The sequence below is a fragment of the Alosa alosa genome, chromosome 7, assembly GCF_017589495.1.
Source record: "Alosa alosa isolate M-15738 ecotype Scorff River chromosome 7, AALO_Geno_1.1, whole genome shotgun sequence".
Lineage (NCBI taxonomy): Eukaryota > Metazoa > Chordata > Actinopteri > Clupeiformes > Clupeidae > Alosa > Alosa alosa.
Window position 1 is genome coordinate 35,386,894 of NC_063195.1, and position 14,785 is coordinate 35,401,678.

General features: G+C 45.2%; 1 protein-coding gene across 1 annotated transcript in view; it reads left to right on the forward strand.

Moving 5' to 3' along the window:
• pkd1a (polycystic kidney disease 1a) overlaps positions 1–14,785 on the forward strand; it is a 71,618-nt gene that overhangs the window by 29,541 nt on the left and 27,292 nt on the right. Inside the window, exons 13-19 of the mRNA XM_048249070.1 lie at positions 180–454; positions 738–1,499; positions 1,819–1,950; positions 2,154–2,329; positions 3,285–3,415; positions 3,605–7,263; positions 9,798–9,944. Of these exons, the coding sequence (XP_048105027.1) occupies positions 180–454; positions 738–1,499; positions 1,819–1,950; positions 2,154–2,329; positions 3,285–3,415; positions 3,605–7,263; positions 9,798–9,944 (5,282 nt within the window). The remainder of the gene's footprint in view (positions 1–179; positions 455–737; positions 1,500–1,818; positions 1,951–2,153; positions 2,330–3,284; positions 3,416–3,604; positions 7,264–9,797; positions 9,945–14,785) is intronic.

The following is a 14,785-nucleotide window of genomic DNA, read 5'->3' on the forward strand; positions in this document are numbered from 1 at the left end:
ATGATTGGCTTGGCATCCCCCTGCTGTTTTGCATCCATCCAAAGAATGAGATGACTGGATTTTTAGTTTCCTGTATAAAATATGAGAATAATATTCGCAGTGGAATTTGAGTGTGAGCATTTGGCCATTGGTCAGATGAGGGAGCTTTGCCAGTGACCCCTTTTCTCATTTCTACTCAGGTTGTGGTCAACTCTGTGCTCCCATGGCCTTGTGCCAGGATGTGGATCAGATGGCCAATGGAACAGTGCGAGCCACTCCGCCGTGCCCGTCCCTGCAGCAGTGGTGCCCCTTCCTGGAGCGATGCCAGCCCCTGAACAGCTCGTGCCACCACACCTCCTGTTTCAACTGCTCAGGAGTGGACCCTCTGCCCCCTGGGACACGGCGGCCGGAGTACAGCCACGTGGGAGAGGACGTTCTCTTCACCCTGCCCGCTGGACCCTCTGCACACCACCTGGTCAGTCACCTAGCGTAGGGTGCATGCTGTCATATGGACACCCAGCTGACCCTCAGACTTGCCATGTCACAATTAGACCGTTTTGTTTCAATAAAGAAAAGGAATTAATTTTGGACATACATCACATCACACCACATATTTGTTGTATTTATGTCCTGGTTTTAAATCAGTGACCATTGATGATGGTGATCATGATCATTTAGGAATACTGCTTTAGACTTGTTCGTTTTTTTGTTTGGTTCTTAATTGGTTGTCCACTCTGCACATCCCTCCATTTGACCAGGTCCAAGAAGGAGTGGAGAACTTGCTGGTCTTCCCTGGTGATTTCATCGCCCTGCAGCATGACGCAGGTCCAGGTGCCCTCCTCCACTGCACCCCCGACCCCTCGTCACCGTGGAGACAGAGTGTCCTCACTCTCAACCTCTCCGACTGGACCACCAACAGCTCCATCCTGGCCACTGACACAGTGCATTGGATCCATGACAGCACGTGTCTGCTGAGAGTGCTCCACGTAGGGGAGAACCAGACCAACCTCACGGACCCACAGTTCACCGCTGGCCTGGCCCAGCCAGGAGACTACAGCCTGGAGGTGACCTCGCACGACCCCGACTTTCCCGTGACGGCCAGCTGCTTGCTCCATGTGGTGCCTCCGCTCGGCCTGTCTGTGATTCACCCGACCAACCAGAATGGGACGGTTTACTTCCGGCCCAATCAGACGGCCCTGCTGCTGAGGGTGCACTCGCAGCACAGAGCAGCGGTCAGATGGCAGGGCAGTAACACCACTGTCCACTTCGAGTCTTTCTGCCCCCAGGAGCTTGTAGCTAAAGTAGCCGAGTGCCGACAGGTGGACCCCAACAATGAGACGTGGTTCGCCTGGGTGGACCTCCACCTGGACGAGTCTCCAGGCCCAGTGGCAGTGGAGCTCACGGCTAAGAGTGAGGTGACCACAGACAGCCTGACCATCCAGGCAAGGGTAGAGCTACCGCTTTGCGGCCTACGGATACAACCACATCCAAGTCAAAGAGTGCTTATGTTGTCAGTGGTGGTAAGAATCTTTCTTTTATAGTGTGGAGTCCTATGTTTGTGAAGTAACAATATCAATGAAAAGTAACACATGTAAAAGCACACTAGATCACACTAGATCACACTAGATCCACACTAGATCACACTAGATCACACTAGATCCACACTAGATCCACACTAGATCACACTAGATCACACTAGATCCACACTAGATCACACTAGATCACACTAGATCACACTAGATCTAAGTTGTTATCTAACTCTCTTGCTCCTCTTCTTGTTTCTTCACTTTTACAATCTGCTTTCTAACCTCTAACTTCTTACATTTTTAAATTTTTTAGAGCTACGTGGCCATGGTTGAAGGAGGCACTGACCCCAACTTCAAGTGGACAGTGGATGATAAACCATATTTCACCTATTACAACACTGTTTTTAATGTCATCTACCAAAATGCAGCAATCTACAAGCTAACGGTAAAAAACTTGTAATATCACATGCATAAGAATAGTGGAAATTATATTTATAAGCACTTTGGGTCAACCCTATTGCCTTAAATGTGCTATATAAATAAACTGACTTGACTTGATTTGACTTGACTTGACTTAATCACTGCCTGGAGTGTGAAGTGGGAGTCTGGAATAATCAATAGCATTGGTCCTCTTTGATGGTCACTTAGGTGACTGCTATAAACCATGTGAGCAGCCTGATGGAGCATTTCAACGTGACTGTGGACCGCATGAACCCCATGAGTGAGATCACAGTGCTGGGGGTCCCCAGCATCGTCCCCCAAGGCTCCAACCTCAGCCTGGCCGCCTTCGTCACCGTGGACACATCAGTGGACGCAACATTCCGGTAAATTCCACACCTGTTCTGCACAGTCTTCACCAAAGATTCTAGAACAGAGCTCTGTTCTAGAATCTTTGGTCTTCACTAACGTGAAGTGTTCACAAACAATTTGTTGGAACATTGACAGATCATGAGCAGTTTTCTGAAAAGCCCTACATCCATCAGTCTGTGATGATGATGGATCGACTTCTCAAATGTGTTTTCTTTTCAAGACAGCAGAGATTAGGGCCTAGACGTTAGGGCGGAGACTGTAATGTTTTTGCATCCAGTGTAGGTCTGCAGCACACACACACACACACACACACACGCACAGACACACACACGCCACACGCCACACACACACACACACACACACATTCTGCTATAAATGGCTCATTTCCATGCACACAACGGTTCTGGATTTACTGCCCTGTGGTTACCAAAGATTGCTGACAAGATTTTTCCCTCTGCTACTCTGCCATCGTGCTTAGCAAAATCTCTCAAGTTTTTCCATTCTGCCTTTGCCCAAATCCTCCAGTGTTTCAGGGCACAGTTGATTCCCTCCTGCTCTCTGTGTAGTTCTTGTAGCTCTGCGCTTTGTCTTCCTCTGCTTTTTTCTGGCTTTCCTTTGCTGCAGTTGTGTTTGACTGAAAATTATATTGTGCTTGATCACATTCTGTTACCCACTTTGAACTGTAGCACCCCCCCCCCCCACACACACACACCACAACTACCGCCTCGTAGCTCTCACCTGCACAGATGTTCAGATCGGGGTTTAAGTGGGTCAGCCGCATTGCAGTAACGCTTCAGTGGCCTCCTGCACATATGCCTTGTCACAGCTGGAAAGAAAACAGATTAACGATGTGCATCCCCAGTCTTTGGTTGCAATTTAGCATACTGCAGGTAACAGGTCATATTATTACCCTTGAAGGAATAGCAGACCACATTGTTATCTGTCATTTTGCCTTTGTTCTCCTCACAGGTGGGCATTTGGAGATGGAGGATATCAGGACCACCACAAGCTTCCCTATGACCAGCTGCATGAGGCCTCTGATCCCACAATCAAGCAGTTTAAACTGCAAGACAATGTCACCTATGTGTATGCTCAGCCAGGTCGGCACCTCTTCTTACAGTCCTTCTCCCATTCCCACTCCCACACTCAGTAGTACGCAATAGTTTCATAATTTAAGGCAACATATGCTCCTAATAATTGAATACGATAACAGAATCACTGGAATGTTACTGGATTATCCCCTTAAATACTGTATGCTAATGTTCTGTTTTTTGTTCCTGTTGTCACAGGGGAGTACACCCTCCTTGTCTCTGTGTCAAATCGCTATGAGCCGCCGAAGACGCAGAAGATTGATGTGTATGTATTCAGCATCCTGACAAACGTGAAGATTGAGACGGAACCCAATGTGCTGCAGGCGGGACAGTCTGCTGAGTTTGAGGCCCATTCCTTGCCTTCCACTTACGGAATAGTCTACACCTGGGACTTTGGCGATAACTCCACGAGGCTGCAAGGTCGTGAGCGCCGCGTCATCCACACTTACACCCACAGTGGCATCTACGATGTGTGCGTGACTGTAAACAACACCATCAGTACCACTGGGACGTGCACAAAGATGATGGTGTTTGAGGAGATTAAGGGCTTAACGGTCCAGTCCTCAGGTCCCACTGAATTACACACATCCGTGGAGATCACTGCACAACTGCTGGCCGGCAACAATGTCACCTGGAGCTTTGACATGGGAGATGGGAACGTGCTGCCCAGTGAGAAAGCAACGGTTGAGCACACATACATTAAAGATGGAAACTACTCGGTGAACATCACAGCCAAGAATGCTGTAAGCTCCCAGTGGCAGGTGATTCCTGTAAATGTGTTTGTGCTGCAGGTGCTGTGGCTGGAACCTGCTGGGTGCATTCAGGAGAACACAAATGTCAGTTTTCGTGCTTTTGTGTCAGGAAATGCCTCCACTTACCATTATCAGTGGAGCTTTGGGGATAATACACATAATGAGACTGTCTTTGGCTTCCCTACGATCACACACTCCTTTTTGGAGAGTAAGAAATACACTCTCTCATTGGTTTTGTTAAGTGCAGTAAACAGGGCAAGCTTTCACGCCTGGGTGTGTGTCCAGCCTGCCGTGAGCAGTGTTTCACTCAAACCCTTGAATAGGCATATCAGACTTGGAGAAGAGACTAAGTTCAGAGCCGTAGCCATTCCTGAATTCGCCTACACTTATCACTGGGAGTTTGGCACCAGTGACTCTAGAGGGCCCATACAAGGAGGTGCAGACATGACATTTACATACAAAAACCCTGGACAGTACCAGGTCATGGTGATGGTCCTCAACAACATCTCGTGTAGCAATGATACCGTTGAAATTGAGGTTCAAAAGCCAGTGGGCTCCCTGCTGATTCTGCACAATGGCACCAAAGACAACAACCTTACCTTGGATCAAGACTACACATTTGAGGCTTATTCTGATTCCACTGATGTTCAGTATACCTGGAACTTTGGGGATGGAAACATCTTCAGTGGCTCAAAGGCCACTCATTCCTATAACCTCTCAGGTCTCTTCAACATAACCCTGCTGGGACAAAATGCAGTGAGCCGCAATAAGACCGTGGTTTTGATGTCTGTCCTGACCCCCATGCTAGGCTTGTCAGTGAATGCTAGTGCAGTGAATGTGCCACTCAATGCATCAGTGAACTTTGAGGCCCATCTTCAGCAGGGGGACCAAGTGAGGTATTCCTGGATCCTTTGTGATCGTTGCACGTCCATTCCTGGTACAAGCACCATGTTCTATACATTTCGCTCAGTTGGGACATTCAATGTGATAGTGACAGCTGTAAACGACATTGGCACTGCCCAAGCAAGCATCTTGATTTTTGTGCAGCGGGAGCTGGAGGGTCTGCAGATTATTGCAGAGGAGCTGGAAGACAAGTGTTGCTATGCCACCAACCAGGTCCTTCATTTGCATGCCTCTCTTAGGGAAGGAACAAACATGTCATTCAACTGGAACATACTGAAAGAGCAAGAGACCACGCCTCCGTTAAATTATACTGGTAAAACAATTGATCTGAATTTTTCAACTCCAGGCACTCGCGATATTTTTCTGATAGCCACCAATCTTTTGGGCCAGTTGTCAGTCAACAAATCCATTAAGTTTTTGGATCATGTTGGGGAACTGTTCCTTGACATTTCACCAAACCCTGTTGCATTGAATGCCATTGTAAACATGAGTGTGTCTGTTAGTGGTGGCACAGACCTTCATTATAATTGGATAGCTGACGGTGACTTGGACTGGTTCGATAGTCTTGTCCATCATAGGTTTGAGAGTCCAGGAATGAAGCAGGTGACGGTGGAAGTCTCTAATGAAGTGAGTACTAAAACCGTTTCCAAATGGATCAGTGTGCAGGAGCCAATCTCAGGCGTGCAGATTTCTGCAAGCAATGTCACAGAACAGAACTTTGTTGCCTCTGGTGTCAATGTTACCTTTCGTGGAGATGTAAGGAAGGGGACCAACATCTCTTGGACATGGTTGTTACCCAGCAGTAAAAGAACAGGTCGACCAGTCACATCATATATCTTCCCAGAACCAGGGAACTTCTCTGTCATGTTGAACGCTACAAATGACATCAGTGGGGAGGCATTGTCCCGTGATTTCATAGTCCAGAATCGTATTCAGGGACTGAATTTGAAAACCAGCAAGGTGATTGCAGCGGTTGGAGAAAATGTTGAGTTTACCATTTCTATTGCATCAGGATCATCGGTCAATTTCTTGCTGAGTATCAGTGGAGATGCCTCGGTGGAGCTTCTAAACATGACTTACGTACACCAGTTCACAAGGGTGGATCCATATATAGTCAATCTGACCGCCTTCAACCAGGTTAGCTCTGATAGAAAGTCCCTGCATGTGGAAGTGATGGAGCCTGTGAAGCACTTGTCAATTGTGAATTGCTGTGAGGCCGCCATACCTGTCGGAGTGGCAAAGACCTTCATTGCGAACATAGAGGCTGGGAAACCTGTGACCTACCTGTGGACCTTTGATCTGCATTACACGGCCAACCAAAAGACATTTTGGTCAAAGGAGGCCACCTTCACCCCTCCAGAGCCTGGCACACTGACCATTTTCCTTCGTGTCTTTAACCTTCTGGATCCCTCTGGTCTAAATATATCTAAGACAGTCCAGGTTCAAAACATCCTAACATCAGCCACACTTGAAGCTCAACCACAAGACACTTTCATTAACAAGGTGGTTTCCTTCCGAGTGGCTGTGAGCCCACGCAACACTCGGGCCAACTATACGTGGGATTTTGGTGATGGCAAGGAAAATTTATCTATGACCCCCTCTCATAGTCACACATACTCTCGGCCTGGGCAGTACCTGGTGAGGGTCAATGCCAGCAATTTAGTCAGCTGGGTCCTGACTGAGGTTGAGGTAAACATCCGTGTTCTGGCATGTGAGGAGCCTGAAGTTCATATCAAGCAAGCCCCTTATTTGGGAATTTGGCGTCACAAGACGACCCTAGTGGAGGCCAGTGTTGACCTAAAAGGCTGTGATCACTACAGGGTGGAGTATCTCTGGGAAGTTCTGGCCACCCAGGACTGCTCTGATGATGACGACATGAAGGCACCTACCAAGATGCTTCTGCCCCCTGAGGTGGACGTACAACGGATCCAGCTTTCTGTGCCCAAGATGGCACTGCCCGCTGGGAATTACACCCTGGTCTTTTCCTTGGCATATGAGGGTGTTCCTCTCAGGAAGGCAGCCTGCCTTCAATTATCCGTGAAGGCTGGGAAACTGGTCCCCATTATTGAAGGTGGCACATACCGTGTGTGGTCAAAGACCCAGGACCTGCTGCTGAGTGGAGAACAATCCCGTGACCCAAATGTGGACTTGGAGAACCCCTCACTTCTGATCTATCACTGGGACTGTGAAAGCACCTCAAAGGTAAGGAGAATCTTCCAGATTTACTTCACTATAAATGATGTGGTTCTGTAGTGACTCTAGAGCAGTGTTTTTCATAGTGTGGTCAGGGGGCCTCTGGCAGTCCGCAAGCTATCCCAAGTGGTTCACGAGCAGACGTGCTAAAATATAATATAGATGAGTTGTTTGCAATATTGAACCAACTTGTATGTAAATCCAAACAGTTCTGCAACACTGCCTATGTAAGCTATGCCAGTTTAAATCATATGAATCCTCTGACACTATAAGCAAGGTGCAAAGACAATAAGCAAGGTGGTTCATTGAGTAGGCCTATTGTGTAATATACTGCTTAAGTAGGTCTACTCTTTTTTATTTAGCTAGGTGGTCCATGAGTTTTTTTATTATTGGTTAAGTGGTCCTTGATCTGAAAATGTTTGAGAAACACTGCTCTAGAGTATCACCTGTCTTTGATTGTGATTCAGGGCAGAAGTCACTGTGCAGCATTTGTAGATGTTTTGTTCAGTGGGATGTTCAGGGCTACAGTACTCTGTGTAGCAGAAGGAATTGTGTCAAAAGTATCTCGTCATCTCACCAGACTAATACTAATAGACATTTGGTCTTAAAGTTCACAAGGTTGAAAGGTTGCGGCCAAGAAAATGTTCTCTGATTTGGCACAAATCACATTCACAGGAATGATGGGAAATATGTGAAACACCCAGCTTTCTCAAACCCCCCACCTAACACACGCACGCTCTCATGCGCGTACAGGCACATACACATGCGCACACACAAACACATACACACAGTATATTTCTCTGTAAGTGTGGATGTCTATAAATAGTGTCACTGTAGGAAATACAGGTTGCTTTTACAGCTATTTATTTTTGTCAGTAATTCCTCTGTCTTCCTGGGTGTCCAACAGTATCTGTACTAGGCACTTTGTTAAATGAGTTCTCATCTGTAAATACGACTGAAAACAGCTTAAACAGGCAAGAGACTAAAAAATGTAATTTAATACGAGTTATTTTCTTTTCCCTCTGTGTGGTTACTGAATAGTTTCATGCGTAGCATTCCCTCTTGCCAAGTCCACGCCGCCTCTGGCAGGAGCTCGTGCGCAGGATTAGTGGCATTACCAGCGAGCCCGTTTAGGACTGGAGCACTCAGGTGCTCTGACATAGTGCTGCTGGCCTGTTGCCATCTTTGATGCTCTTTTCCTTCTACAACGAGAGATGCCTCATAGGTAGTATCCTTGGAGACTGATTGAACTCTAAAATCATTTGTAATGCTGCTCAGGTGGCATTGGAATTGTGTGTGTGGAGGGAGTTTATGCTTGGAGTGGCTGCAGGAACACAGGTTTAAGGTCTTGGAATGGGAGATTGTCAGAGGCTCAAGTTAGGGTTCTGCCTTTGCTCTGGCTTACACATTATATTAGGGTGGAATGCCTCTGGTTTGTGCATGCTGAAAGTGAGTGAGTGTGTGCGAGTGTTTGGTTAAGTGTGTGAGCAGAAATATGGTTTGACCGGAGATATGTGGGTGTGGATGTGTCAAGAGACTGGGTGGGTGAGTGTGAGACTGTGTGTGTGTGTGCGAGACTGTGTGTGTGTGCGCGCATGCGTGTGTGCGTGCGTGTGAGTGTGTGTATCAATGTGTGCGAGCAATGTGTGCAAGCAACATTACACTTGCGAGAGAGAACTGCTGCTTGAAGGCAGAAGAAGGCTAAGAAAGAGGTGTCTCAGGGTTATGTAACCAACCATGAGCAGATAAGCCTGCATTCCACAGCCTTTCCATCTCTCCCACCCTGCTCTGTCCCAGTCCCAGTCCCACAGCTGCTCCCAGGCGCAGCGCGGAGTGTGCAGGGCTCAGGGGCACAAGGCCTGTTAAAAGGGGAACGTGAAACCAGAGCTGGGGGTTTGGAGGCGATGGTGTGAGAAAACAGAGCAATTTCCTAATTATAAAGTGCAAGTTGACCGAGCATGTACTGTAAAAAAACAACAGCAAAAAAACAGGAAATGAAGGCATGACTGAGTGAATGACAGGGATGAGGGCGGGGAGGAATTGTGCTTGGCAATTCAAAACATTTGTTTGTCTGCATGGATTGTCCAATTAGGAAAAATAAAAAATTAAACCCGGGAATTCTTCCGTTCCCCATCAAAGAACAGCAGTGGCTGCTGGGTAGAATCCATAATGAAATAATGGAGTGGGAAATGGTACACCAAGAACGTGACAAAAATGGAGATGGGTTTGGGAAGCAAAATGGAAATGGATATTTCGGCAATGTGTGTGTGTTTGTGTGTGTGTGTGTGTGTGTGTGTGTGTGTGTGTGTGTGTGTGTGTGTGTGTGTGTGAGTGTGTGTGTGTACTGTATGTATTGTATGAACTGTATGCACTGTATGTATATACATATGTGTATACAAACATTATAATTAATGTATGATAAATACAGTATATGTTTTACAGTGCTGCTTCACTTTGACAGTACAGCTGTGTCTTCAGTGTCCTTCATATACTCCACGTGGTGACCCTTTGTTGGATGTTCTGTTATTTTTTCTGTCATGCAGGGTCCATCTCACTGCCCCGCTCTGGACTATGGCTCCAGTGGGCCTGTTCTGGGAATTGCCGGGTCAGACCTGGAGGTAGACGTTGAATACACTTTCCGTCTCACCGTCAGCAAAGAGGGCATGCCTTCAGAGTCAACAGTTCAGAAGGTGAGTTTGACTGTCTCTTCACTTACACTCCATAACTGTGTTGTGCCGGTTTAGACTGGCTGTCAGCTGTGGTCATGCACAAGCAGGTGGCTGCTTTCTGAAGGCTGGCACTTCTCCGTGGCACACAAGAGTTTCTGTTGGTTTTAACTCCCCGTCTTCCACATGCGGCGAGTTATTGTTGGCTATGTGGGATTCACAGGACCACTGTTGAGTGGAATATTTTCAGAGTTTGGAATAAGTTTCATGCACTAGCTAAATTGAATTAAAACATTTTCCGCTTGGTTGTTCATTCCCTCATTACAGTTATTAGATTCTGGACTTTTCTTTCAGTAGACATTTCACAGGTAATGCATGCAAGGAGCTCAGTCCCCCACTATGACTTAATTTAATGGAATTATTGCATTTTGATTGGCTGCCAAAAAAGATTTATTAATAATAATAATAATACAGAACAAAACACAGAGCACAAAGTTCCTTACAGACAAACAAGCAAAACAAACAATAATAATAATAACAACTAGAATAGCATTTCCTGAAGGAAATATAGTGCATGAAAATGCAAAAATATGATGTAAAATATCATACAGAGTAAAAACAAACTATATTGGTTGCTAGGTAGATGAGGTTTAATATAGTTGGAATGACTGAACAGTTAAATAGGTGTCATGTTCATGTTTACTAATAGTTTTGTCAAAAATGATAACTATGCTAACAATGCTAACTAGCATGCTAACTATGCTAACCATGTGACTTAGCTAACATAGCAGTTGATCCAGGTGGCCTGAACACCTGCCATAGGATTCTAATTGCTTAACGGCCGTATTGTGATGTCATAATCACAATGTTAAGTCAATGGGGAAATTTTGAACAGTTTTTAATTAATAGTTTAAAAAGTATAAAAGTTACAACGCTGAAAAAATACATAGCACCCGTGTCCTAAGTAAGACCTACACAACGCAGTTTGAATGAAGTTTCTACGTTAAACGATTGAAGCTGCATTAAAGGACAAGTTCGGTATTTTACACTTAAAGCCCTGTTTTCAGATAGTTTATGATTAAATAGAACGTTTAAGATTGAAATTTGGAAACATGCTGCTGTCCTGAGAATTTTCGGTTTCTGTGGTAGCGCCCCCCCTCCTCCAGAACGTTGCATAGGTGCACTGGAACAATCCTTCCTAAAACACATTAAACTTTCGTTTACAAAGACGTGAAACTCACCGAGTGGTCAGGGGTGTTCACTGTTATGCTCACACAAAAATCGCTGTAAAAGATTCTTAGTTTTTGTCCAACTCCATTGACTTGTATTGGATGTGCTGTGAGGTACAGGTACGGGTATTACTCCGCTGCCGGAAACGGATATTGGGTTGTTTGTATTCTTTCTGTAGTCTTATGCAGTCGCGGTATCGTAGGCTACTACCTATGGCTACTACGCTATCCAAATTATTGTCACGTCCAACCATGGCTAATGCTAAAAATTGGAACTTGCATGATGTGAATGATAACGTAATGATTCACGTAGGCTTTCATCATGAAAGTTCCACAGCCAAAAAAATAGTAAACATACAAAATCATGTAGCCAAATTATTCATGTAGGCTAGGGTTAGTATTAGGCTTATGATGTGAACATGACAGGTTATGGACATAACAAATACGTTCATTTTCCGCATGTTACAAACGTTACGTTAGAAAATGTCAACCTTACCCCAAGTTCTTCCAACTCTGTTGTCCCAGGAGGTAATGTGGGAACCGCTGTTTTTCTCAGGCGAAAGAGCTTTTTGGGCGATTTCTTTCGACCTCCAGCGAAGTTCAGTAAAATGCAGACCGCAGAGACACGGTTATCAGCTTTCTGCAGATTCTCAACAGGTGTGCTCACATCCAACATCAGAAATTCCAGCCACAACTTTAGCCTTTCTGGATCGTTGAAAGGAAGTCTGTGACAACTTTTTTGCTACGAATTTTCCCGCAATTCGGAACTGCACAAAATCGCCTAATTTTTAGCTGTCTGTTGCAAAATACTTCAACAGCGATCTTCTGCTTCTTCTGTGTATTCAATGAAATGCCAGTGGTTTGCTTGTAATTGGCAAGACGGTGTAAGGTGCATTATCGCCACCAACTTGGCTGGAGTGTCTATTATTCAAGCTCTCAACGGAAGAATGTACGGGTGTGAGGCGTTTGGAAAAATAGCTCCACAGTTTTACAACGCATGGTAAACACCTGTTGGAAAGCATCTTTTGCAGCGATTTTTGTGTGAGCATATCAGTGAACACCCCTGACCACTCGGTGAGTTTCACGTCTTTGTAAACGAAAGTTTAATGCGTTTTAGGAAGGATTGTTCCAGTGCACCTATGCAGTGTTCTGGAGGAGAGGGGGCTCTACCACAGATTGTTGTCAGAATCTTACATTCTAGTTTGCTGCAGAGCATTAGAGAAGGCTCTGGTTTGCTGTAAGAATCCTGCATTCTGATTGCCTGCCAAAATCCTGCATTCTGATTGGCTGCCATAATCCTGCATTCTGATTTATTGTCAGAATCTTACATTCTAGTTTGCTGCAGAGCCCTAGAGAAGGCTCTGGTTTGCTGTAAAAATCCTGCATTCTGATTGGCTGCCATAATCCGGCATTCTGATTGAATTTTGAAATCCTGCATTCTGATTGGTTCTTAGAATCATGTTTTCTGATTGACCTGAATCCTGAAATCTGATTGGCTCTCAAATTCCTGCAATCTAACTCTCAGAATCCTGCATTCTGATTAGCTGCCAAAATCTTGCATTCTGATTGGCCTTTGGAATCCTGCAATCCTGCAATCTGTTTGGTCATTGTGGTGATATCTTCAGTGCTACAGCCTGCACTTCTGGTGCTTAGGATCTAAAGTGCATGATAAAGAGCAAAATAAAAAACACTTCTGTGTTCATAAAAAAACATCAAGTAAGAGTTTTTCTCTAAATACATTCTGAAAGGAAAGCACACCCACCCTATGCTTTTGGCCTCTTACATACATTCTTTCTCCTTTTGATTATAGACGAGAGATGCTCTGATGCCAGATATTATAGCAAAGGGAGTGGCTCTGCACTCGAGTTTATATCATAACATATAGATTCCATGTCCTTGTGTAGGGCGTTCAGTGAGTAAGCAGGGCTGATCCATGGTTAGACTGACCAGTTTAGATTGTCTTATGAAAGATATTCTGTAACAGTTTCAGAAACTTTGTAAATTCCACCCCATAAGAGCAAGGGTGTGCTGCAACAGTTTGTTGCTCTCCTTCTCAGTTTCTTGGTTCTGTCACACACACACACACACACACACACACACACACACACACACACACACACACAGACACACACACACACACAGACACACACACACACACACACACACACACACACACACACACACACACACACACACACACACACACACACACACACACACACACACACACACACACACACACACACACACACACACACACACACACAGACACACACACACACACACACACACACACACACACACACACACACATATATACACACACATCCTTTTCTCCCTTTCTCTTCTAGCCTTCTCAGTGATTGTCTATTTCCCATCAGGGAATTATTCCATTAAAGCTGGAGTAGAGCAGAAAATAAGATAGAGAGCAAGACCTCACTCCGGTCCCGAGCTTCTTCTCTCCTACTATCTCTACTATCTGTTCTCAATCTGTCTGTCCATTTCTCTGAGTATGTTGGTAAGAGTCAGGGTCATTGGAGCTGCCACAGTGCACTTGGTTGCCCACAAATCGTCATTGTTTCCTTGATAATGAACTCCTTGTTCCAAATGGACTTTGAAGTACCTTTGGTTCTCTGCCAATTTAAGTTCATCCCTGGTCCTGTTTCACATTCCAGCTCCAACTATGACTTACTACTCACTTGCTCTGTCTGTCTCGGGGTGTCTTTAAAGGAACACGCCACCCAATGTCAGTAGTAATATATGTTCTTACCTGAACTTTCACGAGTTGAGTCATACCTCTCCCGTGTCAGTACGTGCACTCAAACGCTCTGGTGCGCGGCGCGACTGTGTTAGCATGTTGCTATGCTAGCGGGCTCAGACGTAGCCAGACGTAGAAGTAATCAAAAACATCCACGTTTTCCCGACTTAAATACAGTTGCACGAGTAGTTGATAAAAATGTCTACGGTCACACAACATGAAACGTGGCAATTTTCCAAGCGAATAAACAGGAGAACTACAATGTGTGGCGCAATAGCACTGGGAGTACTTCGACCTATTGTAGTAATATTAATTAACACCTTATTGTAGATCCTATCCACCACATTATAATCCATGCTTGATCGACCTCTCAGCCTCCCCCTCCCTCTGAGCGAGAGAGATGCACACACACTAGAGATGCGCTGATGGGCTATTATTTCAACCATAACTACATAGCAAAACTTATCATCCATCAGCCATCCATCAGCACCAAAGTTTTTTGACCAATTTTCAAAACCGCACCCGCCCACCATCTGCTGGTTGTTTTAATGTAGGCTATATGGGTGATGCAGCGCTGCTGACGTGAGGCTAGAAAGCCCTTGCCTGTTCTAGAAAGACTGATCCAATGCAGCAAATATATTAAAAGGCTAAAGTCATACATTGTTGTAGCCGATCCCCAGAATATCAGCAGCAAACTCAGTCTCTGTCTCAAAACAGTCTCCAAATAAAACGCACATCGGCCTGTTGCCTATTCTGCCAGCTTGTGACAATATATCGTCCAAAATGCTTGATTGCATTGCATTCTTCACATATTTAGCTAAATTTTCATGTACCACATCGGCATTTTTGTTCAGTGAATCTTTTGTAAATTGCTTTAC